Source organism: Pseudophryne corroboree, chromosome 9 (assembly GCF_028390025.1).
Source record: "Pseudophryne corroboree isolate aPseCor3 chromosome 9, aPseCor3.hap2, whole genome shotgun sequence".
In the NCBI taxonomy this organism is placed as follows: domain Eukaryota; kingdom Metazoa; phylum Chordata; class Amphibia; order Anura; family Myobatrachidae; genus Pseudophryne; species Pseudophryne corroboree.
In genome coordinates, this window is record NC_086452.1 from 181,034,815 (window position 1) to 181,061,736 (window position 26,922).

General features: G+C 43.1%; 1 protein-coding gene across 4 annotated transcripts in view; it reads right to left on the minus strand.

Moving 5' to 3' along the window:
• The window catches only part of SUCO (SUN domain containing ossification factor), a 259,500-nt gene that overhangs the window by 179,818 nt on the left and 52,760 nt on the right, over positions 1–26,922 (minus strand). For all 4 annotated transcript variants that reach the window (XM_063939978.1, XM_063939979.1, XM_063939977.1 and 1 more), the window contains exons 2-4: positions 13,440–13,548; positions 5,852–5,953; positions 3,533–3,678 (exon numbers count right to left, since the gene is read on the minus strand). In XM_063939978.1, coding sequence (XP_063796048.1) covers positions 3,533–3,678; positions 5,852–5,953; positions 13,440–13,548 — 357 coding nt within the window. The remainder of the gene's footprint in view (positions 1–3,532; positions 3,679–5,851; positions 5,954–13,439; positions 13,549–26,922) is intronic.

Sequence of the window (26,922 nt, forward strand, 5' to 3'; positions counted from 1 at the left end):
CTCCATAGCAATGCATGCTAATATGGACAAGCTCGTCCATATTGACCTGCATGCATAAGCGACGGGGCACCAACGATTAATGAGCGCGGGGCCGCGCATCGTTAATCGTTGGTGCCTACACACTGCACGATATGAACGAGTTCTCGTTCGTTCATATCATGCAGTGAGATCTGCCAGTGTGTAGGGCCCATAACCCACTTACAGACCAAAATGAAGATAAAGAAGAAAGTAAAAATACCCGTAAGAACAGACTGAACAGGTACTTGGGAAAGTAAATGTATTTAGGGATGTAGCTGTTTTTATCCTATTCTTTAAAAGGAGATCTCTAGATTCAATTTTAATATACAGGATCACTTACATTTATCCAGCTTCACACTAAACTACTTAGAGATACACTAAAATTAATTAACCACCAAATTATTAAAGATATTTCTCAGGAAAAGTGTAACCAGAGACTATGTGCAGCAGTGACTGGCGGCTGATTTTAGGCATTGTGGGACTAGAAAGGTCAGATTCAGAGCCGTATGCAATCCCGCTTTTCAAGTATTCGAGCAATTATTTGCAACTGTGTATGTGTGAAAACCTCTGAGAACCCTTACGTCACGTGTTATATAGTGTACGCACAAAGGTGCTGTTGTGATCAGGACAGATGGTTTCAGAAATGTGGCAGAAAAGTCATGGGCAATGTCTGAGAGGTGGCTGCTAGTGCGCACAAAAACAGACCAGTGTGTATATTATAGTGTGTCCATGCGAGCGGCTGCGTACATAGACGCACAGCCATAGCAGGTCGTGGTCATACAGCAGGTGCAAGTTTTAATGGTGCGACTGATGGTGACGTATAAGGACACACCCATCAGTATTAGAGTGCACACAAGCACTAAAAGTGGGTGTCTCAGTCCTTGCACATTCAGGTGCACAGATGCACACAACGGAAGGAGTCTGCAGGTCATTTGCAGCAACTCGCAGACGAGCGACCAACAATAGACGCTGCTACATGCAGCTTTGAATCAGGCGCGGAGTATCCTACAAAGCATTTTTATATTAATTTGCAGAATAGGGTCCTAATAAAAAGGGGGACTACCAACACTTAATATAAACCCTATTTCAGTATATGCTCAAAGGCAAAAACTTTACCCACTTATGTTATGTTATACTGCACTGCATACAGCAGAAAGTGAATCCATTGGTTTCTATAAAAGGACACAGTGTGTTCTCACAATACTGATCTCAAACACAAGCTGCATTTAGTGTTATTCCAAGCATTTGGAGTCAATACTGAAAACAGTCATTTGACAACAATTCCCACCTTGTCAACACTGTTGGCCGAGGGCGGTTTGACTCTAAGTGTCTGTGAGGACAACACTCTGAAAAAGCTTCTAAGTTTGTGCTTGTCAGCGATATGCTAAAGTAACATATTATAATGATAGTATTGCTATATACACTCTGGTACTAAGTCTTGGAGTACTGCCACACTACTGGCTTTCATGGTTAATGCAATTTCATCCTTGGACAAACAAAAAGGAAGTTAGCTGAAATCTATATACTATGGAGCAAACTTGCTCGTGCTTGATATCCGACACAAAATGGATAAAGAAAAGAACTTGCATACCACTAAAATGTGCAAATGGTGCAGTAACTATATAGTTACATATTGAAAACAGCTCTGGATTTTGCCTACAGGGATACGTAACACTAAACAGAATTTACAGATTGTTAGATATTCTGAAAACCGGTTTGAAGTTGCCTGCAGGATGTATACCACTATATGGAATTTACAAATTAGGTAGGGCTTTGTAAAAAAACAAAAACATAGAAAGGAGCCACCACCTCCAAGTATTGTGTATATTTTTGCCGGGACTTTACTCGAGTATCTCAAGAACAGCTGTAGGTAAACTGAAGCCGCAAATTCTTGCTTTGAGAGCAATATTATCTAACTAACGGCACAGCACCCCCCAAACAGGTCCATATATTCAGGTTCTCTGTATAAATTTGCAAGTTAATTTATCTTTTTGACGAGATGTAATTATCCCACGAGAGGGTAATTCTGAAAAACAACCTATTTGAGGTACTGTACTTGAGGACCAGTGTTTAATGGCAGCCATCCATTTGTTGAACGAAAGAATAGAGAAAATCAATCAAATCAGTAAGAACCAGTGTTTTATTAATACTGGTAATAGACGCCTCAAATAAATCACTGAGTAAATTCATTCAAGTTGAATTCTTGTACTGGCTCAGGCCACAAAATGGTGCTTTAACTTCAAATAATTGCCAAGAACATTTTCTATATCTACATATATCTATATATCTATCTATCTATCTATCTATCCACACACCTAGCCACACTGTAAAAGCCGATATTCTCTGTAAATGAGAACAAGTTTAGAATATAAAGCAGTTATCTATGCTTGCCAATAGTAGTATAATCTGGCTGTAAATGGTTCTGAATTAACTTTAATAAGAAAAAAACAACATTAGACAGAAACAAAACTCATGAACATAGAAAGTGAGCAATGGGGATAAGTACAGATCTTACATCTTTGCTCCATGCGTTACAAGTCACGTTACACATAAACGCGTGAGTGCCGTATGACTCTGTAGCGCCAATCGCCTTCTTTTGCGTTTTTCTGCAAACATGCATCTTAGACGCAAATTAATGTAATAGGACACAAGCAGCTTCTGCTGATTAAAATGATATGCAGCATGTTTATATTCTGTGTGTGACTGCGACTGTATTTGCATACAAAATGCTATGCTAGTGTTTTCATGGAAAACAATGTAACGTGGTAGTTCGGATTCAGATAGATCTGCAATTACACATTCTCGCGAAGAGCAATGCAAAAAAGACGCCCGACTCTACAGAGTACCTCCACAGCATGACGCGACTTAAAGTGCTGTTTAGCGTGACTGCAGCAAGGATGTAAGAGGACACACCTATGTCCCCTGTTGTATCACTACAACAATCGACAGCGTAATCAGACAATATTCAGCTATTACACCATAACTTCTACTAGCCATAACGATGGATTTGCTTGTACTCTATGGGCTGAGTTCAGGATTCTACCACTTTAGTCAGGGAAGTTAGGAAAGATGGTATATACACTTCCCACATTGTTTGAAGACCTAACTTTCATTTTATTATTTCTAGTTTTAATACAATATTAGAAATAGAGAAGTTATATGCAACATGATACATTTTGGGGGCTTAATAAATTACTGGCTGGCTGGCTCTATGATCTTCAGAAAGTGACATTTAGCCTAGCCTAGCTGTTGGGCAGAAGAGCCACAGCTCTCAGTGGCTGCTGAGATGGAGTGAGTGCCAACATAAAAGCAAACACAGGAAGAAATAATATTGTCTAAGAGGGCAGCAATATGCAAGAAACTAAACAAAACACACAGGAATTCCATTTCCAGAGAGAAGTTCATTCATCACAGAATATTAATCCTTTAACAATGTAACATTACACATTTAACACACTAAATAAAAAACACGACACCTTACAATACAATACAAGTTATAAAGGGAGAGGCTTACTCAGTCTGTGGGACAGGAGTGATCTCTGAGGTAGACGAACTAGAAATGTTTTCAACATTTGTAACCAAGTTCATAGGTCCTTTCTCCAGGTCTTTAATGTCTGCGTCGCCAAGCAGTACATTTAGCACCTGCTCTGGTTGTTTGTCCTGCACAAAATCAAAAATGTCAGTATGAAAGCAAAGAGGGAAAAACTTCTGCAGGAAAATAACCTAAGAATGAAATTCCTGTATATTTTGGTAGGAAACCAAAATGAAACCGCGACACAAAAACAAAAAGACAGTCATTTTGGCTAATGCAGTTCCCCCTCCCCCTCTCTTCCTGAAGGACTTGCAGTTAACTGGCCTAACATGCTACAATATTGGCAGCAATATTAGGCAACCAACCAAAGCTCCAAATTCATTCTGAAACGTCTGTGCCTCCCTCTTATAGCAGTCTTGATTGTATTACTGCCTCTTTTATGGTTTATCAATGACTAATATTTTGTTCATTTATGAACATTTTTCAATAAAAATATATTTTGTAGAGAAAATAAAACGTTCCATAAACAAAGCTCTCCTGGTATTAGTAATGACCTAAATATAAGTAAAAGGGGCTAAGGATGTTGTTGAAACGACATGTAAACGTCAGCAAGGGCATCGCAAATCTCCCTCATCGCGGCCCAATCTCGACCCAGAGACTCATGGATATTTGTATGCAGCCCTATGGGTCCTGCAACACCGTATGTGCAGCATATAGCTGCACTTAAGGCCCATACACACTAGAAGACTTGGAATATGTGAAAGTTGAACTATTTCCCTTGAACTCCCCGGAGTCACTGACAAATGATACACACTGAGCGTTTTTACAAACAATCTGAACGACGAACAATCTGCTGGGAGTCGTTTGTGGTTTTGGCGCCTTATTTAAATTTATTTACATTTTGGGTAGGTATTTCTGGGTGTGTGGGCAGGGCTTTATAAAGGGCAGTGTGAACTTCAGTGGGGCATTTGCACTGGTGGGACAGTGGTGCAGCAGTGTCTTTGAAAAACATTGGTGGGGCAGTGGAACACATTTGTGGGAACTTGGAGCTGCTGTCCGCGTTGTGCTTCTGCTCTGGTCCGCAAAGTGCTATGTAAAATAGAGCCTGGGAGTGGCTTTCAAAATTCCAGATCTTTCAAATTAGTCAAATCGCTCATATTGGACATCATTTGTGGTGTACACACATGCCAATATGAGCGATGTCACCAGTGACGTAGTGAAGATTGAGCTGCATGCATAGACAACTGAAGACCCGCGTTAAAACAAGTGCACGTGCGTGCATCGTTTGCGGTGTACACACAAGACTATTTGAACGTCGTTATCGCTCAAATCGCTGGAAAAAAATCTACTAGTGTGTATGGGCATGACACGCACCTGTGAGTAAACCATAGATAACTGGATTGACTTCATTAGGCCCAACTCATAAAATTCCACAATATTTAGCTAACAAAACCTGTAGTGCCTAAAGCATTTACTTCTCTCACCATAAGTTATATCTGGACACAGACGAAACCACTTTGACCCAACAACTGCTGACTTGCCATCTACCGATATATACACTTAAATGCCAAAAGTCATGGGATATCAGCATGCTGGTCTTTTGCTTATTAGCTTGGCTAACTGAATCCAGCCCCATATGTTAACAAGTTCAGAAGGATGAATTGCAAACTGGATTCACTCATGAACAGTAAACTATTTAGACTAGAGATGAGTGGCTTAATTTTTACTTGGATTTAATCGGTTCTCAAAACGGCACCTTATTGGCTCACGGATGTCTCTTGTTTTGGATAGCCAATAAGATGCCGTTTTGAGAACCGAGTAAATCTGAGTAAAACTCGAACCCGCTCATCTCTAATTTAGACCGGGATGCAGTCAGTTTACATGCATTCAGGAGACAGATGCCGGAATCCCAACACCCGCCGATAAACCAACAGCCAGAATACTGACAATGGGACGGTATTCCCACTCGGTTGGCGGATTCATGCCACCAACAGAGTAAGAATAGAACCTGTGGCGAACGCAGTGAGTCACCAGACCCGATGGAGTGTCGAGCGTAGCGAGCCCGTGAGGGGACTCGCTGCCGGGATGCTGCTATCTGTATACCGACAGCCGGTATCCCGTCTGCCAGAATATCGTATGTACCCCTCTAGACCATATATATTACGAAGTGCTTTACAGTGTAGTGAGGCAACAATGGTAACCACTGCGCAATTACGTTGCCATAAGATACATTATCTTATTCACACTATTTTAGTGCAAATAACTTCCAGTGAAAGAAGAGAAAACAAAAACAAAAGTTACCTCAACATGTTTTGTGCAGTCTTCTAATAGATCATCTGCTCCTGTTGGGACCGGTAATTTAGAGTCTACAATATCTAGAATCTTAAGCTGCTCCTTTTCCTCCTATATTGTCAGATTAAAAAATAATAAGATTGTGCAAAAAAAAATGATGCAGTGTTAAAAGTTGTAGAAATTATGGCAAAAGAAATATTGAGCACAAACATGCATATACAGTAAGTGTTTTGCTGGATATAGCGATAATAATCCATCAAGGCATTCGCTCTGCTGTATCAGTTCATGGCTGGTAGCAGTACTACTAAGAAAATGTGTTTGTGGGAAAGTGGCTACTTTACTATAAGCCCTAACTAGCCTGTAAAACACATGCTGCATAGCTTTTATTACTTTGACAGTAAAACTGTCACTGAGCAACAGTCACTGAAATAAATCATGGTCAGTGTAGAAAAGGCTGCAAAATCAGTAACAATATTATGACTATCCTTTACTTTAGGGGTCTGCAGCGCCATACAAAATACATAAAGAGAAACCGTATCAACAAAGCAAGAAAGGTGTGACTTATGTCTGCAGATCAATGGATCTGCAGATATATCTATAGGCGGATCGGGCAGTGTGTTGTGCATACACACTGCCCAATACGTTGTGACCAACGTCACAAACTGGGTGGGTATTTACATGTGCCAGCCCAGTTGAGCAGTCAATCACCGCCGGCTTCTGTAGGACGTGTATGTGCCGTCGGCTGACTGTCCGTACACCAGAACGATGCACCAATATATCTGTAGATATATTGGTCATTGTGTGTGCTGAAGGGCCGATGCGATATGTTTGCGAACGACGGCATTCACAGACATATCATTGGTACACACTGGCCAAACGGCCACGATATATTGGCTGTTCAATAGAACGGCTGATATATCGGCCAACCTATACGCACCTTAACAGCTTCGAACATTCCAGGACATGGACATTGTTTATAAACATTGCGGCATCAATAGTCATAATACCCAAATAAGCTGCAGGGCGGCAGAACCCAAGGGATTAGGAAGGCAGTGGGTAGATGATGATGGTATAAGGATAGGATGAAAAAGCACGAGGGAATAGGGCCTTGCCCATGAGAGCTTACAGTCTATTTTCAAGCTACAGAAGAGCACATTATTAAAACCGTTCCACAAAATTTTATTCTATAACAGAATTTGGCAGTTTGTGCTTAACAATCCTAACACAACCAACATCACATAACATAAAAATAATTCTGTCATTGTCCCAGCTCTATTCATAGATTATAAATACCACTAAAAGTGAAGGTTTGTGCAGCATAATTACAGGGCTCGCAGTGCTGCAAGCCATGGCTTATTTGGAGGTGTGAGTGGTTAAGTGGTGGCTAACTAAGACGCAGGTTTTGTTCTGATAATGCTGTATTATATATGTGCCTTCACTATACTGAATACAAAGTACTCCCTGGCTGGGGGATTCATTTTAAAATGGAGCATACAAAGTCTAAACACATGAAACCTCTCAGCCTACATTTACGTGAAGCTGCCACAATGATCGTAAAGTGGGTAATATTGATCTACATAGCTTAAAAAACAAGTAAATCCCATGGTAAAGCAAATATATTGATGGGAGAGATTTTTAGAAAGGAGGGGCTGGGCAAACAATATATTAGAGCAAATAGTGTTGCTTAATGTTAAGTCCATTTACTGAGCAAGTGATCTTTGATTTTAAGTATTTGCCTTGACAAGAAAACTTTTTTTTTGCCTAAGCAGACATCACTGAGAAAGCTCATTTACAAGATGGATTAAGTCAAGTAATAAAAGGCCTGCAGTCGGGACTTGGCCTGCTTGCATTTGTGAAGAATGCATGTGTTTTAAGAATGCGTTTTAAGAATGCGTTTTAAGAATGCGTTTTAAGAATGGAGTTAGAACCGAAACTGAAAAACCATCTCTCCTTTCTTCACAGGTAAAAACATCATCCTCATGCTTGTATATCTGAGTCTCTCATCTCCCTCTGGCTACACTTTTCACACCCCAAGAAAGTTTGTCTGCAAATGTCTGTGATCCTTCTTCAATGCAAAATCCCCTCTGATAATTAGCTGAACTTCTGATTGCACACCTCCCCCCTTGCCAGCTGATATAGTTGGAGCATTTAAAAGCAATATTATCAAGGCCTGCAGTCAGGACTTGGCCTGCTTGCATTTGTGAAGAATGCATCTGTTAAGAGTGTGTTTTAAGAATGGAGTTAGAACCGGAGTTTGGACTACGCTAAAATCTCTAATTAAACTAGTTCCCCAAACACTGCAACTCAGGACCATCATGTGGTCTCTCCTCACCTCTGCCATGAGAACACCAGGACCAATGCCTACGGGTGGTATTCATGTGACCGCCGGTCTGCTGACCGACAGTCACATGGCCTCCTCCACCATCCCGCCGGCTCAGTATCCCGATGGTCGGCATGCCGACCAACAGGGACTATTTCCACTCGTGGGTGTCCACGACACCCATAGAGTGGGAATAGAACCCGTGGCGACCGCAGGTCGCCACCGAGCCCGCAGCATGGCGAGCGCAGCGAGCCCGCAAGGGGCTTGCTGCACTCGCCCCTCCCCGCCGGGATCCCGGCGTCGGTAAGCTGACCGGCAGTCAGGAGACCGCCGGTCAGCCATACTACACCCATGCCTACTACTCCTCTGTCCAAGAACATCGTGACTGCCCCCGGGACTACCCCTCAAGCAGAGCAGGGAACTGAGGAACGTGCGCACCAGGACCAGACTTTGCTGGGTCAGTTCCATTGGACATTAGTGTGCTCCCCACATTCTCACACCCACCCGCACTGCTCTCTTGAGACCAGGTCATTTATCATTTTCACAAAATAATGTTACTACAGTTTTCCTACAAATGTGTTTTTTTTCTCTTCTCTTTTTTCTTACAGCGTACTTCCATCCCCACTGTGTGCTATTCCTGTAATGTGTACCTCCATTGGTTGCACACCCTGCCAGTAGTAACCTACGCAGTGCGCCACACATGGCTGCCTCGGATGGTTCCTCCGTGGGCAGGGTGTGCTTCATTTGGATCTTTCCATGCAGGGCATAGCATACTCCTACACACGTGTCAGTTTTCCCATACATGCATTTGGCCCTTGTATGGCTCATCTCCCACTGTGTAACCTTCGTAGTGCGCTCAACATGGCTGCCTTATCTGGTGCGCTTGTGGATGGGATGAAAAATACATGGACCTGATGGTTTTAGTGGAACCCTACTCTGAACTTAAGGACTCTGCAATCTCCCCGTTTTGTGTTCTCTTCTAGGGGTGGACTATTCCACCCTGGGTAATCCTACGCAGTGCGCCTAAGATGGCTGCCGCACCTGGTACCTTGTGAGGGTAGAATACACAACCCATGGAGGTTATTACCCAAAATGCCTACACCAATCATGCATTATTTTTTCTGTCTTTATTGTCTGTGTGGTTTATCTTTTGATGCAATACTTAAATCTTCTGTATTATGTGCATTGTTTGAGTTCTAGTTGGCGCCGCGGATGGCTGCCTCGGTGCTGCTCTGCCAAGCAGCCTTTGTTTTTAGTCTTACATGTATAATATGTCTAATATGTTGAGTCTATTGTACAGTTGCAATGTGCAGTATGAACTCATTGGTAATGTTTATAATGTATGCTACGTTTTTCTCCCTTCTTATGCTATGTATTCCCCCCTTCATGTTGCTGCTTGGCGATGCATTGTACCACAAAGAATTCCTAGTGTACGTGAGTACACCTGCCCAATGAAGCTGATTCTGAAAACACACGATGGACAATAGATGCAATAGTTTAAGTAGAGGTGCAGAACGGATAACAATAGATATAGAGTCCGTTGAAAGATCATGTACGATATATGAAAAACAATAATAATGCAAATTATTAATAATCTAAGATCCCAAAAATTTAAACAGTGTTCGGGATCAGTACGAGATCCCGGCGGCAAGCGCAGCGTATGCGCTCGCCACGCTTCGGGCCCGGTGGCGACATTCGGTCACCACGGGGTTCTGTTTCCCTCCGGGTGGTGGCGTGGACCACCACCCAAGAGGGCTAAGCAGCCGGCGGTCGGGAGACTGACCGCCAGTATTTCAGCTGGTGTCGGGATTCCGGTGTCGGTATCCTGACCGGCCGTAAATTGACTGCCTCTCCTGTGTGCTAATGATATCCACAGTCACATTTAAAAAAAAAAAAAAAAACAGGTGTGTCCTGGTTGAGACGTGTCAGAAGTTGGGGCAACTGGTTGGGAACAGGGGATCTGGAACCAGTAAAATAGGATATGCTGTGTTTATACAAGCTATGGGTATATAATGAATACTTAAGAGGTGGAAGAGATTTAGGAAATAGATTAGCAACTCAAAAGGCAAGTTATGCACGAATGTAAGAATGAATGTATATGCTAAAGTAATTGGCAACAGTTCTGTAATGTATATTTTAAGTGTACGCTCTTAAAACACAGTAATACTAACAAGAGTCCTTGGTTTTGTAATTTCTGTAGCATGTTCCAGAGTGACGGTAGGATAAATCCTACGGCTGCTCTCCCAAAACATGTCAGAACTTTGGGTACTTTCAGAGAACTGAGTTAACATTTTTGGAGGGCATAGATTCCTGGCACATTAGTAAGCAAACAAATCAAAACTAAACTGCAGTAGTTTGCCAGTGATAGCCATTTATGTACAGAGAGAATCATTTTGTCTGTAGTGACCGGAGAACCACATCTACAGCAGCATATAAAAGAGCGATGATTGTTAGAGAAGTGTAGACTAGTGGTAGCATGGATCAATGAGTTACAGTACGTGCAATTCTCCAATGTATGAACATTTTCCGTATATAAAAGTTGGCTTAGACAATTAAGGTAAGGAGTATACAATGGACTAGCTGTTTCTTGGCCTTGCGTTAGTAGACGATTTAACCTCAAGAAAATATCTAGTCTTGGAGTTTGACGTAAAACCAAAACCCCGGGTATTTGAATTTCAGCATAAATTCAAGGGTTTCTCCCAGGATGGTAGATAAATGAGGTAAAGTACGTTAGATTACATTATAAATAGGCGAATATCGGTTCACTCTGGCATTTTTGGCATTTATAACCACTTAAGCTTGGTACACACTACACAATTATCTGTCCAATCTGGCTGGTTGGAATGAAAATCTGGTGAAGTATGGGAGTAAGTGGCAGTCGATCATTTGCTCCAGAACACTGGAAAATGAACAAAAATGGTCAGTTGGATAAACAGGTTAAATCAAATGGATTTAAAATGGCAAGAGTGGCCCTAGTATGGATTCCTGTCCAACGCCTCGTTTTAACAGATTTCAGGCAGGAAGATCATTTTCAGCCGTGACCAGTTGGTGCCAATTAGCAGGCAGTTGTGCACCCAACGCAACGAGGAAAATTCTTTCCCCTCAGAAATCTCTCTTAATGAGACTCATCAAGCTTTTGGGAATATCTATGATTTCATTTTAGTTTAAGAATATATAATTTTTTGAGATCGAGTTCTCTTAAGGGTTATGTATGTTGTTGATCCAAATCTGTATGGTTATTGAAATTGGCACTATGATTGTGAAGTTCCTATTTTTAGCTATATTCAGATATTTTGAAGTGTGTTGACACATTGCGGATTATAATATCAAACAGCCCAGGTGCAGTTTAGGGTGACCCTTATTTTTGTATTAGTGCTAAAGCTGTACGCCGTACAGCCCGACATTGACTATTCAAAGTGGCTGGAGCTCGACCCCGCCGATCTAGTCAACGTTGGGCTGCTGCACAGTCTATTTTTCCTTGCGATGCCGATCCCGTGGGGCTGCGCATTGCAAGGACGATACACATGATGCGATGTGCACTATATTTTTACGATTTTGACTATATAGTCAAAATCGAAAGAAATATTGCACCATGTGTACAGACCTTAAGTTTAAGATGCTAATGGGCAATTACTCAACTTTCTTACATTGGGAACAAGACATCATGCTATGCTGTATAGCAAATCTACTATAATTCTGTGATGCATGTCATCTAAAAATGTTTTATTTGGAGGAATCATTTGATATGCAATGCCTTACCATTATTTGTTTTTTAGATTATCTTCATCTTTTATTTTTAAAAAGGCACCATATAGTTTCTGCAGTTCCGTTCAAAGAACATACAAGTTTCAGTGAAACATGACATATCATAGGTATAGCAAATGTAAGTTGACATATCACTGAAACACGCAACAACAAACTAAGAAACTAGGTGGGACAGAGACAGGGGGTTAGGGTTGGGTAAGTCACTGTACCTTTGACAGGTAAGTGGAGGTCACAGTCAGTGGAAGGTAGTTCAGCACTCAGCGAGACTGTGCTCAATGAGGGGCAAGCACACACAGAAGAGTTACTGAAAGGGACCAAGAGGCAAAGTGCACTGGAAGAAAAGACCGTGCTAGGGATGAGCGTGAGGAAGCATGGCAGTCCTTGCGAGAGCTTACTTGCTAGGACAAGTACGTGAGAGCTTACAAGGTCGCTACATACACTATATTGACAATTTACTGGTGGATTGGGGAATATAAGGTAATAAAAGTGTTAAGGAATTGTAAAATAAGGAATTGAAAGAGTAGAATAGCTTCCACAAATTCACCTTCTATAACTAGCTACAAAACATAAGTATTGTTAAGTATTGTTATTTGATTTCCTTTTCAGCAGCATTACATAGACCGACAAATGCAATGCATGGGGGGGGGGGGGGGGATTCTGACACGGCATTTACACAGTTTGTGTGCTCACAACTTACTATGTGAGGATGCATCAGCCGAGAGAAGCATACTCAGGTATAATTTAATAAAGGATACGCAAACTGCTTTATAATAAAGGGAACGTTTTTAGGTCATAAAGCTATGGTAAACATGTTGTACATGAGAACAGTAAATTAGAGATTTTTTTTGTTTGTTTTCTTAAACCTACATACACTATTTACCTACTTTTGATGTTCATATTCATATTTCCAGCCTACCTGTATGATAAAACTACACTTTTGAAGTTGACAATGAAAGTTCACATTCTGCCAAAATAACAGGAAGATGTTCTAGCACCACGTCGGCTGACAAAGCCCATTTAATGACTCCATAATGATAATGCCATGAAGGCTAACCTTAAACTGAGATCAACTGTACAGGAGGATTAAAAGGGTGCTGCTCATCAGCCAAACCTTCAAACTACCAGCATTGTCAAATGCAGCAACACGCCCACTCAATGGGCCCGATTCAGGTCCGCTTGCACTGACAGAAGGCATGCAATATACAGATGTTCGGTACATGGCGCATGTGCAGGACCCACGCAGCGAATAAGCAGTATGGGTCCTGCGTTCTCAGACTGACAGTCTTCAGCCACTTTGGAGTGTGGAGGGAGCAGCAATGGTCTCCATTTCACAATACGGAGGATTGTTGCTGCCATTTTGTTGGAGTGCTGAGGCCAGGATCTAAGTCTTCTGACGGAGACTTCCTGGCCTCAGCGACGGAGCAGCGGTGGCTGGTCTGCATAAACTGAGGATTACTCAGCTGGCCGATGGTGTAGCAGAATGATCTTTCATTTTATGAAATTGGCACACACCTTTTTCGTGGCAGGGTCATCTTCATTTATTGCAACTTCATTATTGTGAGTGACCTCGGCAGCAGGAAGAACAGTGTCCTCATTGCAAAATACTTGGCCAGATGGAAACCTAGAACACAAAACAATCAAAATATCATAACCGTAATTTAAAATGGACATGAAGATTTTTGTACCATTTACCAAAACAACGTATTTTGCAATTGATCCTATGACGAAAGCAGCTGAATGTCAGCTCAAAATTGTAAAATTACATGTTATGTGTTATACAGGCACTTTACAGTCTAGTGCTATGCCAGATAGGAAATCACAGCACTCATAACTCACAATCACTCCTGTGGTGACATGTAGGATGAAGGGGGTGGGGGTAGTCATTTATCTCACAAAACATTACTTTAAGGGAGCGATATGTTTCTCGGCAGTTGCCGGTATTTGGACGACTCTCCACCAACTTGCAGCCATAACACTGCAGATTTTCCTTCACAGTCCATAGTTCCTCTACTGCATGTATATTAATTATCCCCAAAGAGTTCCCAGAAAATAATAGCTACTGGAAGACAGTGTGTCTAGTGGAGTGTGACAGGATCCTTATATCAGTATACACAGCCAGTGCTTTATTTTCATTACTAGCACAGCTTCTACTCAAATACTAATTTATGTGAATATGGCTTTAGGTGTTAATTGTTGCCCTCCTCAAAAGAAACAAAATACATGATAGGATATATATTTTTGCATTTAACATAATATAGGTAAGACTGTACCCTTGCTTTGGTTTTGTAAAATGAAATATCAACCAAAGCAGTCTATCTGTACAGTTTATAGCTTCAGTAAGCCTTGTAAAGGGTATCGTGTACTGTAGCCTCTGGTTTTCACCTTCCAGATCACATGGGCAGATAAATCAAAATGCGTCACTGAGCTGGAAAAGCTGAGCGACAACACAGGATAGCCAAGGAGTGAGCACCCTTCATTAGACAAATCCAAGCCCACATTATTACTACTTATTTTATTTATTTATTAACAGTTTCTTATATAGTGCAGCAAATTCCATTGCACTGGGGATCAGTACGAGATCCCGGCGATCAGGAGCCCGACAGCAAACGCACCGTGTCCCATCGCGTGCTAGCCGCCCTCGACATGCTTTGGTCATCACAGGGTTCTATTTCCCTCCGGGTGGTGGCGTGGACCACCACCCAAGAGGGGTAACCAGCCGGCGGTCGGAACTCCGACCGCTGGTATTTCGCTGGTGTCGGGATTCCGGCGTCTGTATCCTGACTGCCGGGATCCCGACAGGCAGTAAATTGGCTGCCTCCCTTGCACTGTACAAATGGGCACATTGATCGAACAAAACTGGGTAATAACAGCCAGTCAGAGGTAGGATGGCCCTGCTCACAAGCTCACAATTTATACTGAAATAGGCATTGATACACAGGGATAGGGGTGATCATTGCATAATGGGCCACCAGATTGCAAAGGTTCTTAATGGGCTGTGTATGATGTGGTCACACAGCAATGCTGGCCAGGTGTTAGGAGAATGGGAAAGTGAAGAAAGAAAGTATGTGAAGATGTGTGTGGACTGTACATTGGGGATGTAAGTGGATAGTCATGAGAGTCTCTGTGCATTGTTTTTCCCTGTAAAGTATGTAGCACACTAATACATACTATCAAGTATAAAATGGAATATCATAAAACATCAGGTTAAAAGGCACAGAATAAACTTTGGTAGGAGTTCCATATACGAGAACATGAAGAATATTTTGGACTGCGCGCGTATTATCCAAGCACGCAAACATCTAACATTTTGAGATGCAGACGAGAGCGAAGTGACATTCCTGAAGGGCACATCGCGTCATTGGTACTGAATTGAATTCCCTCCCATAATCTTATGATGGACATCAAAAGTCTGAATCCTTTTATCTTTCTTGTAGAATCTCTATATCATTTTACTCACACTTGCCCTAATTATTCTTTTATCTTTTTGAGCAATGTGTTCGTACTGATTTAGAAATGCACAAATCAACTGCAGCACCGATCAGTGGTCTTAAAGTAAACTAATTTGCCATACTGTTCTGACATATGCTCCAAGTTGTGGAGAGAGTAGATGGCTCCTGAAGTATAAAATGTGCTTGTACTCTCTGTTCTCCCCAGTATCGTTTTCACATCTGGGTTTTACACACCACCCGGAGTTATCCTTGCTCCAGGGGTCTGTGATGGGCACAATAACAGACCTGCCTTTAAGAGGCAGAGCGTGGTATGGATGATTGGAACACCGCAGAAAGAGAAGGGTATGCAGATGTGCATTGCTGGGCAGAGCTAGATCAGTCTCCAGCCAGCAAGTGGGAAATATCGGCAAGATTCTTTCAAAAATGATTTACTTATTTAATTTCAAATTAATCTCAAAGTCAAATCAATATAAGGATTATTGCAGAGTATTACACTGCCCAGCCCCAACCCTGGAGGTAATGTAGAACAAGTCAGAAGTGGAACTACCATTGGTACAGCCGGTGCATTGAATCTGGGCCCCTGGGGACTAAGGGGCCCACTGCTGCCCAGACCAGCAATGAGTTTTCCTCTGGGCCACCACACAACCATTTTGAGCAATGTCAGACTACTGGCACAATGAAGGTAGCAGGGTGGGCCCCACTGCCCGAGAAACCTTCCCCTTGCCTCAGGGAGGTGGAGATAACCTTGTGTGTATGCGGCTTCATCAGTTTGCCATCTGTGTCGGACTGATAGGGGAGTCCTGCTACCTGTCAGTGCTGATGATCACAGGCTTAACTGACTAATTCACAGAGCTGTGACTTCTTCCTAAATCACAGCTGTCTGTGAATTAAAGGCAGCTCATGGGCGCTGTAATTGGTGCTGTTAGAAGCCTAGTTGACCAAGTGACAAACTGAGGAAAGCAAAGTGGGTGGGCCTCCTCTCTCAGATAGGACAGTCGCCGCTGTGTTCCCACGGTTGGAAATTAGGCATCTGCAGGTGTTGATATTAGTTTTAGAGGCACACGCCAGTAGAAGACAAACTATAAACCACCCAGTTACTTAACTAGTGGTGTTTGCTTATTAATCGATAGCAGATACAGCCAAATACATTGTTACATGTACAATGGTGATGGAGCGGAGCTGGTTCAGGGTTTCATACATCACACTAGACAGCAGGGATACTGGAACAGCTTTATGTTTCCCACCATGTCACTAAAAAGTCTTAAGCTGGGTACACACTAGACGATACGTCACCCGATCTTACAGATCACAACGACATATCTGGTATATTGTCTAGTGTATACCCATGATATGCACGCTACTGAAGCAGGGCCGACAGGGGACGTAGCTAGCGATGATATGCTACAGAAAGCAGTAGCATGTCACGTGGCTACCCCATGTCGGACCCTGCATTTGCAAGTGTGTAGGCACCTGTCACGTGCAGAGTGTCATCGGCACGATGTTGGGCTGGGTACACATCGTCTAGTGTGTTACCCAGCTTCATACAGTATAGAAATAAGAAACAAGATGGCACCTGAACATTCTCAATAGTGATCTTTGTGGCCATTTTGGGGTAGGGCATGAGGCCTCCCAGGAGGACAGGAAGACTAGAGTCTGTGTAGTAGCACACTCCTCTTTCAACACTCACCATCACCAAGGTACATCCCCGCTGGTCTCCACACAGTACAGGACTGTACGATTGTACTCCTGTCACCCCACTGCCTCTCCCTGTCATCCTCTGCCTCTCACTAGCACCCACTGGCATGTGGCATATTACTTGGGGTGGGTCAGAGGAGGGGGACCCAAAAATATATTTTTACACCTGGGCCCACCACTGGAACTAGGTGGTCAAACCCCACTACGAATCATACTGCAACAAGATTTTTTTTTTTTTACTAGGATATAACATGTTTGTGTACATCTTTCAGTAAAACGTCACAAGTTATTCAGCATGCTGAATCTTATTTCTCTGCATATGGATACGTGGAAATAAACCATATTGTCAGTTATAACGAAGATAACAAACAAATATGTATTGCGATGTAATTTTTTTCAATAAAAGCTTTAATTTTTTTTTGGGGTTCATTTAATTTTATTCTTTTGCCGACATGTTACCACATTGTCCATGCATGCCAAGTTTCGAGTACAGACATCAAAGCAGAAGTGTGCGCCTTGGGGCCCATGTCCTTATCTTGATTTTAATTTTTTTCAATGAAGATTAAAAAAAAAAAAAAAGCCTCCTCGAACTCAATCAGTATGTATGCAGACTGCGAGAAAGGGACTGAAACAACAACGGGATAATCTCATTCATTTACTTAGTAAATTATTACAAAGCAATACATTTATAAAGGCAAACCAAATACATCAAAACCACTATTTTATTTTAAAAATAAAGATAAACTAAATGCATTCCATCAAGAAATGTTTTGTACAAGTAAATAAGTGGTATATCCATGAAACACTTTGCAAATAACCTGTTTAAGAAAAAAGGGGGGAAAAAAAAAAAGACGAAACTTTGTATTAAAAACGTTTTTGTTAAATGAAGACACCAGAAATGGCGATACATATCTGCGACAGAGGTGCCTGTACATTTAAGTGGACATTGGTAATACAGAAACTGAACATCTTCCATTACCACTGACAAAAGCTTCCAAGCAGCCAGCTGGTACAACAGATGCAAGCAGTGAGGGATACCATGAAAACACCAAACACACCCTCATATTTCAGATCTAAATTTAGTCATAGCAAGTGAATATCAGGACATTCATTTTATTAACCAAATTTTACTTCAATCAAATGTAACCATAGCAGTCTACTCTTGCTAATTATAGTAACATTCCACCATGTGGATTTCTCTTTCTCCACACGTGTCTAATGGCGCGGCCTCCCACCCACACGTGTCTAATGGCGCGGCCTCCCACCCACACGTGTCTAATGGCGCGGCCTCCCACCCACACGTGTCTAATGGCGCGGCCTCCCACCCACACGTGTCTAATGGCGCGGCCTCCCACCCACACGTGTCTAATGGCGCTTTCTCCCACCCACGTGTCTAATGGCGCGTCCTCCTACCCACATGTGTCTAATGGCGCGTCCTCCCACCCACATGTGTCTAATGGCGCGTCCTCCCACCCACGTGTCCAATGGAGTAGAGCGATTCAATATAACGGTGAAAAGATAGTTGTGTAGTGCAGCTGTTGCACCAGAAAGGACAGGTCTGCATTCAGAATATTATATGACCATGCATAAATAAGCAAGAAATAGGCCTAACAAGAAGATCATGACCTAGGTATCTGCACAGCATTCCATAATGCTGAATCCGGAAGCACACATGGCTTCCCACACCAAGCTGCTAACCTGGGTTACTGCCAGTGCAATCAGGATCCTTGCTTGGTAGGAAAGGGTCAACTCGGATTGTGCTACCACGGGAATCAGACCATGGTCACAAACAAGGTCGCACACTGTCTCAAACTCGGGTTGCCTGCAGTGTGTGAACAGTGTGACATGAATTATGCTAAAATGAACAGAGAGGCAGACCACCGAAGCTTGGAAATGATGTCATCTCCAAGCGCTGGCAAAGAGACCACCCGACAATAACTGTGGTCCAGCAGCAAGTGTGAACACTGTTTCAAGCAGCTGTGACACGGCTTCAAACAGTGTTCAACAATACCCCTTTCAGACCTCCAGCAATAATCCCGGTTACTGCACAAACCCGGGTTGCGGCGCAGTCTAAAAGGGTCCAGTTGAAATAATCCTGGTCGAAAGACCAGATATTTCAACTCTGGTAGCAACCAGGGTTGAACACAGCTTCAACCCGGGTCGCAGGGCAGTGTGAACGAGAAAGATGGGTTGATGTGACCCAGCCCCGTTCATACCATGAAAGAGCCAGCACTTGGAGATATCATCTCCAAGCGCCGCCTTCGCATGTGATGCAGTGATTTTATTGTTGGGGCCGCTGGTCTCAAAGGGGTTTCAGACGGATCGCACCTGCGATATGCCCAAGCACAAATCCGAGGTGGCACCTGGAAAATGCAGTCTGAAAGCGGCATAACCTGGGTCCGACACAGGTTATGTCATGAATTCAGCATCAGGGAGGAGAATGGGAGGGAGTAAAACACAGTCTACTTTCGTTGCCAGCAAGTATTAGTGGATAGCAGGCCTTTTACACGAGTCATTTTTGGAGTTAATTCCATTTCAAACTCTTATTTGCAATTCAAACTCTATATATGCAAATGTGTCAAAACAGAAATAATCTAACATGCAAAGTATGGTTCTATTAAGATATGTACCATGTCAAATTCTAAGGACGCATAACAAAAAATAATATAGTACAGTACAGTACAGTGGTTCCCAAACTTGGTCCTCAAGGTACCCCAACAGTTCAGGTTTTCCAGGTCACCCATAGGCGCGCAGGTGTATTCATTACTCACTGACACATTTTAAAAGATACATAGGTGGAGCTAATTATTTCACTTGTAATTCTGTAAGGAGATCTGGAAAACGTGAACTGTTAGGGGTCCTTGAGGACAGAATTTAGGAATCACTGATATAGTACACCATAAAAAAACAAAAAAAACCTGTAAACACACAATGCAAAGTAAATAAATGTAAATACCAATGTGGAGCATAAGCAGCTATAAATCCACACTCCACCCTGTGTTATATACGTCTTCGCATTATTTGAATTAGCTGTGGGTGTGGGCAGATTCTCCACTGAGGTCATGCTATAGAGCCAAGGTACCTAAAAGCTATGGGAGCTCTTTAAAGTCACAAGATGTTTTCCAATACAATGGGGTCAATTCTATTCGGCAACTAAAGAATAGCGCCGGGAATTCGCTCCCGACGCTATTCAATTCTGCTACTAGTTGCCCGCAATTGTCGGGAATTCTTCTCTCATCCCCGGGGGATGAGAGAATAAACCCAACAAAAGTGCTGCCTCGCGGCCGGCGCGAGGCTGTACTTCAAAAGTGAAATTCAATTGTTTTGCGCATCCCCCGCTAGGTGTGTCTATGAATAGGCGCCCAATTGACCAATTCAATTGTTTCTCCATTCGGGCGGCCATTGATATTGACACACCTAAAAACATTGGTTTAGCTGCGCAAAGCAGCTAAAACAGTCTAGAAGAAGATATCAGGGCATATGTCCTCCCGCACCTCAGGAGGCTGCTTGAAGAAATTACTCCTCCGTGGCTATAGGCATCCAAACAGAGCAACAATAGCATTGCTGGATTTTGCACTACATGGTGGAAGCCGCAGGGAAAACAAATGAATCCCCCCACACCTTCCCCCCAATGAGTATTGCTTGAACCTTTTCCCTTTTTATTCGCTATAGAATTCTTGGGATAAGAGAAAGTCGAGGAAACACGTACACCATCTGATAGACCCATGGAGTTGTCAGGGTGTCTATCGTCACCGACTGTGGGTCTCTCGACCTGGAACAATACCGCCTGAGCTTCTTGTTGAGACAAGAGGCATTCATGTCGATCTGCAGATATCCCCATCGACTTTTCAAGCACCTGAACACTTCTCGGTGAAGGCCCCACTCCCCCGGGTGCAGGTCGTGTCTGATGAGGAAGTCTGCTTACCAGTTGTCTACTCCCGGAATGCAGACCGCTGACAACGCCTCAGCGTTTCTTTCTGCCCACATTGCTGCTCTGCATTTCGTTCCGCCCTGTCAGTTTATGTACGTTACTGCCGTCACCTTGTCCGACTGGACCTGAATTGCCCGATCTTGAAGAAGATGTGAGGCCTGCAGAAGGGCATTGTTCCAGAATGTTAGTTTGAAGGATGACTTCCTGACTTGACCATCTTTCCTGAAACTGCACCCCCTGAGTGACTGCTCCCCAACCTCTGAGGTTTGCGAATCCAGTTCTGAATTCCGAACCTCCGTCCTGCGACGAGGTGAGAATACTGTAGCCACCACAGAAGGGATGTCCTGGCCTTTGGCGACAGACTGATCCTTTGGTGCATGTGGAGATGTGATACGGACAGTTTGTCCAAGAGATCAAGCTGGAAGGGTCTTGCGTGAAACCTTCTATATTGAAGTGCCTCGTAAGAGGCCACCATTTTTCCCAGAAGGCGAATGCACAGATGCACCGACACCCAGGTTGGCTTCAAGACATCCCAAACCACCGACTGCATTACCAATGCCTTTTCCAACGGAAGGAACACCTTTTGTGACTCCGTGTCCAGTATCATTCCCAGGAATGGGAGCCTCCGTGTTCGCTCTACGTGATATTTCGGAAGGTTCAGAATCCATCCGTGATCCTGGCGGAGTTTGGTTGAGAGACCAATGCTGTCTAGCAACCTCTCCATGAACGGTGCTTTTATGAGGAGATCGTCCAGGTACGGAATTATGTTCACTCCCTGTTTGCAGAGTAGAAACATCATCTCTGCCACCACCTTGGTGAACACCCTCGGTGCCGTGGAGAGACCAAATGGCAGGGCCTGGAACTGGTAGTGACATTCCTGCAGTGCAAACCGTAGATAAGCCTGATGAGGCGGCCAGATCGGAATATGAAGGTACGCATCCGTGACATCCAGAGACACTAGGAATTCCCCCTCCTCCAGACCTAAGATCACCACTCTCAGAGACTCCATCTTGAATTTGAACACTCGTAAGTACGGGTTCAAAGACTTGAGGTTCAGAATCGGTCTTACCGAACCGTCCGGCTTCGGTACTACGAACAAGTTGTAATAGTACCCCTTGTTTAGTAGATGAGGTAGAACTGGAACAATGACCCAAGTCTGTACCAGTTTCTGGATGGCATGCTGTAAAGTTATACTTGCCTCTTGTGAAACTGGCAAGCCTGATTTGAAGAACCTGTGAGGTGGGAGCTCTTGGAACTCCAGTGTGTAGCCCTGGGAAATAAGATCTATGACCCAGGGTTCCTGGCACGAATTTGACCAGATCTGACTGAAGAATTTTAGACAGGCTCCCACCTGACAGCCTTCCAGGCATTGCGATCCACCGTGATGCTGAAGTCTTTGAGGAAGCAGAGCCTGAGCTTCGTTCCTGAGCACCTGCAGTTACTGGTTTGCATGGTTTACCTCTTGCACTGCTGGAGGACGTAGAAGCACCTCTGGATTTGCCCTTGAACTAGGTAGTCCGAAAGGACTGTAACTTAGAAGCTGAATAAGTCTTCTTGGTCGGGGGGACTGCGGAAGATACGTAGACGTGCCTGCAGTAGCTGTGGAGATCCATTTGTCTAGTTCATCTCCAAACAAGGCCTCTCCTGTGAATGGTAGGCCTTCCACGCCTTTCCTGGAGTCCGCGTCAGCAGTCCACTGGCATACCCACAAGCCCCTGCGTGCAGACAGTTCACAGAGTCCTGTATATCCTGGAGTAAAACAACATCCCCACTAGATAAGGAATCTAACCCCTCAATTAGGTTACCTGACCATTTCGCAATGGCTTTAGTGATCCACGCACATGAAATAGTGGGTCTTTGGGCCACCCCAGAAGCTGTGTACAATAATTTGAGTGTAGTCTCAATTTTACGATCAGCCATGTCTTTTAGGGACGCTGCACCAGGAACAGGCAATACAATTTTATGTGACAGCCTAGAGACTGATGCGTCCACTATCGGTAGATTTTCCCATTTTTTCCTATCCTCCAGAGGAAAAGGAAAAGATGAGAGCAACCTTTTAGGGATCTGAAACTTCTCATCAGGATTAATCCATGGTTCTTCAAACAGGGTATTCAATTCCTTTGACACAGGAAAAGTAACTGAGGACTTCTTCTTTACATCAATATAAGATTCCGACTCTCCTCTGACACCTTATCAGGAATATATGTAGAACATCTGATAGCCTCTATAAGAGCCTCTATTCCCTGTGACAGAGTATTGCGTCTCTTTCTCATTGCGGGACAATTTTGTAGAAAGAGTGGAACACATTCCTTTAAGAGAATTAACCCAATCCGGTTCAGCCCCGCTAGCTTGTGAACCCTGAGTACCCAAGTAGTGAGCCCCCTGGTGAAGAGGAACACTCCGCTGTACAAGAAACACTCTTTGCCTGACATAATGTAAATGTGACAGCACACACACAGGAACAGGTTAAGCACAATAAACCCACAAAGAGCCCTTCAGGGAGACAGAGTTGTTTGGAGCCAGCCCCCACCGTGCCCTTATCGCTAATGCCAAGCTTAGCCGGGTCGCAGACTAAGTACCCTCATAGGGGACTTAGTACACAAATAGTCGCTACCCCCTGCTATGACCCCCTGGTACCGCTGAGGTAATCTGGAGTCACACCGGAGGAGCTGCGCGTCCCTGTCCTGTCAGCGTCTGTGTCCACTGCAGAGGGAAAATGGTGCTGGTGAGCTGCTGGATCCTCTCATAGTTAAGCCGCGTCCCTTCAATGGCGCGCGGTCTTCCCGCTTTTTTTATACTGGCTGATGAATCTGGTGCTTAAAATGAAGAGAAACCGTTTTAAGACTGTGTTGCCAGTCTGGGTTCTGTGTACAGTGTATTGAGACCCAGTTGTGTTCTGTGTCTGGAGACGCATTCCACCCCGTTTAGAAGCCGTGCGTCTCCGTACCCTCGTGCCGCCATAATGGCCAGCGCTTCGCTAACCGGGACGCCAGCTCAGTACTCACCACTCTGCATTCTTCGGTCTCTGTTAGGGGTGGCGGCGTGCTGCAGGAATGTATGCTCGCCGTAGTGGGGCTTGCGAATAATTGCCTCAGGAGCTCAGTGTCCTGTCAGCGGGGAACGTGACCATTAACCCTTCAAGAGGCTGGGCCGTCCCCCTCATAAGTCCACGAAGCAGGCAGACTAGTGCCAACCAGCATTGCCTGAAAACAACAAACATAGAAATTAAATGCAGAAAACTCTTCAGGAGCTTCCTTCAGCGTGATCGGCTCCTCCGGGCACATTTTCTAAACGGAGACTGGTAGGAGGGGCATAGAGGGAGGAGCCAGCCCACACTATCAAATTCTTAAAGTGCCCATGGCTCCTAGTGGACCCGTCTATACCCCATGGTACTAAATGGACCCCAGTATCCTCCAGGACGTAAGAGAAACAAAGTTTGTGTACAGTGTACCATCAGAGCAAAGGTAGCACTATGTCAACTCTCAAAAAATTTCGGATAAGGGATACTCAACCTGCACAAACTTTTTAGGGGGCTGAATACTTTTGAAAAGCCACTGTGTATGGTGAACCATCAAGAGAATGAACATTTTCCAGGTTTTATTTTGTTTTATTCACGTCACATTATTTATTGTCTGTAATTGTGGGTTCATTTGCCCACTTTTGGGTTTCAAATCACTTAATTTTTCCACCTCTCTTGTATTTCAGTTGTATTATTTTTCTTCAATCTTTAAACCAAAAATATCTTTTAAAAAGGTGGACATAGCAATGATGACGGTACGTACATATCTGAAAACTTTCTTCAGGTTATCTCTTCTACATATACATTTCTCTTAAACAAAAGACTTTCCTTTAACAGATTATTCAGCAGACAAAATGTATTTGGATCTCTGTCCGTCTGTAACTCTAGCTATATATCCAGTATTAGAAATACATGCCTAAAAAAAAAAAGAAAAAAAAAAAAAGAAGTGTCTGCTGAGTATATGGTGTATAGAATTGCTAGCTATTTTAAGTGCCTCAATACAACGCTGCTGAAGCGTAAACCAATAGAGCGATTGGGCTGTACTACAGTATGTGTAGAGATTGAATGAATGTTTCTAGAGCCCTAGGGATAATTCTCCAAATATGTTTAGACAAAGCTAGTTTGAGAAAGACATTAGAAGCAGGACTATATTCTAGTATCTATATTCACAGTTAACCATTTGTGCAACAAACAATCCCCACTACAGAAAAACATAAAAACATTCTTGACTTTAACAGTGGACCAAAACCAAACTGTTTACACAGTAGGTAAGCACACATACCATTTCGTAAATTACAGTACTGTGTGCTAAATGAGTTAATCAATGCACATTACCTGGTTTCTGATAAATCCTATTCCAGAAATTCAAATCAATACACCTTTTATCATCAAAGAATGTGAAAGCAAATTTTAACCTCTGACCCTTAACATAATCAGATCGCAAACAAAAGGAACACTTATGTTATCATGACATGACAATGATCTATACAGTATCACACACACTCTATGAATAGATTACTAATTAATTAGGATTTTTACATTATCTTTTAAATATTTGGTCTACGTTTAGCATAGTGTGCCTATAGAATCTATTAAGTAAATTAGGTCCAACCAGAGTGTAGTACAAAGGCACCGTACAGATCCTGGATACAGAGGCTGCATTTGCAATAGTGAGGGCAGGGTGCACCCAATGCTCCATTTCAGCAGCTTACTCTTTTAGCAAATATAAATACAGAGGATCAACAGGGACTGGCCAGTTGGGAAGGCAATGCCCACACAGCTGTGACATCCAGACAACACTCTAAATCGTCCACTTAGGCAGCACAACATCCAGTTGGCAGACAAGTCACCCAGGTTTGTACCACCTTATGTGATCACTAGTTACTACTAAAAAAGAAGGAAAAGGTGGAGCTCAAACACATGTTTGAATGTGAAGTCTACCTAGAATTTGATACAAAATGGCAGCATTTGCAAAGGCCCAAGGCTGGAGTTGGGCACAATGAGAGTTCCCTATGAAGTACTGCGCGGGCACAATGGTACACCCAATTTTGTGGAGCAAAAATGTTTCATTTTGCAAACAAGACTATTGAAATATAGAGGGACAAATCATATGCATTTTAGGGGCCATTTTCAGCTCACAAAAGAGCTTGCATTGACTACACACACATAATGAAGTATCCCTGTTGCAGTTGCACTTCTCAGATTAGCACATTTTACCCAGCATCTAAAACCACACAACACTGACCTATTTAACTCAAGACAGCCCCATGTCCTCTCATTCATGGCTAATTTCAGATATAAAAAAAGGAGGCTAAACTGAGCAGTATTTAGTAGGGAAACTTACAGGCCTAGTTTATAGAAAAGGAGCTCTTACAGTGGTAGGAGGATGGACTTTCAATGCATAATTTACATTTTTATATCTTGTAATCTAGAAATTAGTTTCAGATCTCCCTACAGCTGACAGATACATAGCCTATGGGCACAGTATGAACCTTCCTGTGTGCATGATGGACCACTTAGCTGCACTGGTAGTAAATACCTCCGATATGTTGTGTTATAACGCAGCACTGTGCGAAATACACCATTTGGCAGATTATGCGTCTATTAGGTGGAATATATAGAACGCAGGAACCAGAGCAAGCTTTTGCTGAACCACACCTCACCGACCTCTACAACCAAGTTGGGGGCTAGTACATTTTTACAAGGCAGGCTACATGTCTGTTAGAATTTGTCCATGTCTGTACTATGGCAACACACAATGCAAGCATACATACATACAGTCTTCACACAAATACATCATATTTTACTGTTCACTTAAGATTGATCGACATTACTTATACATGAATAGATTTTCCCTCAGAGTCACTATAGGAAGGGGATGTACTACATATAGTATACCTT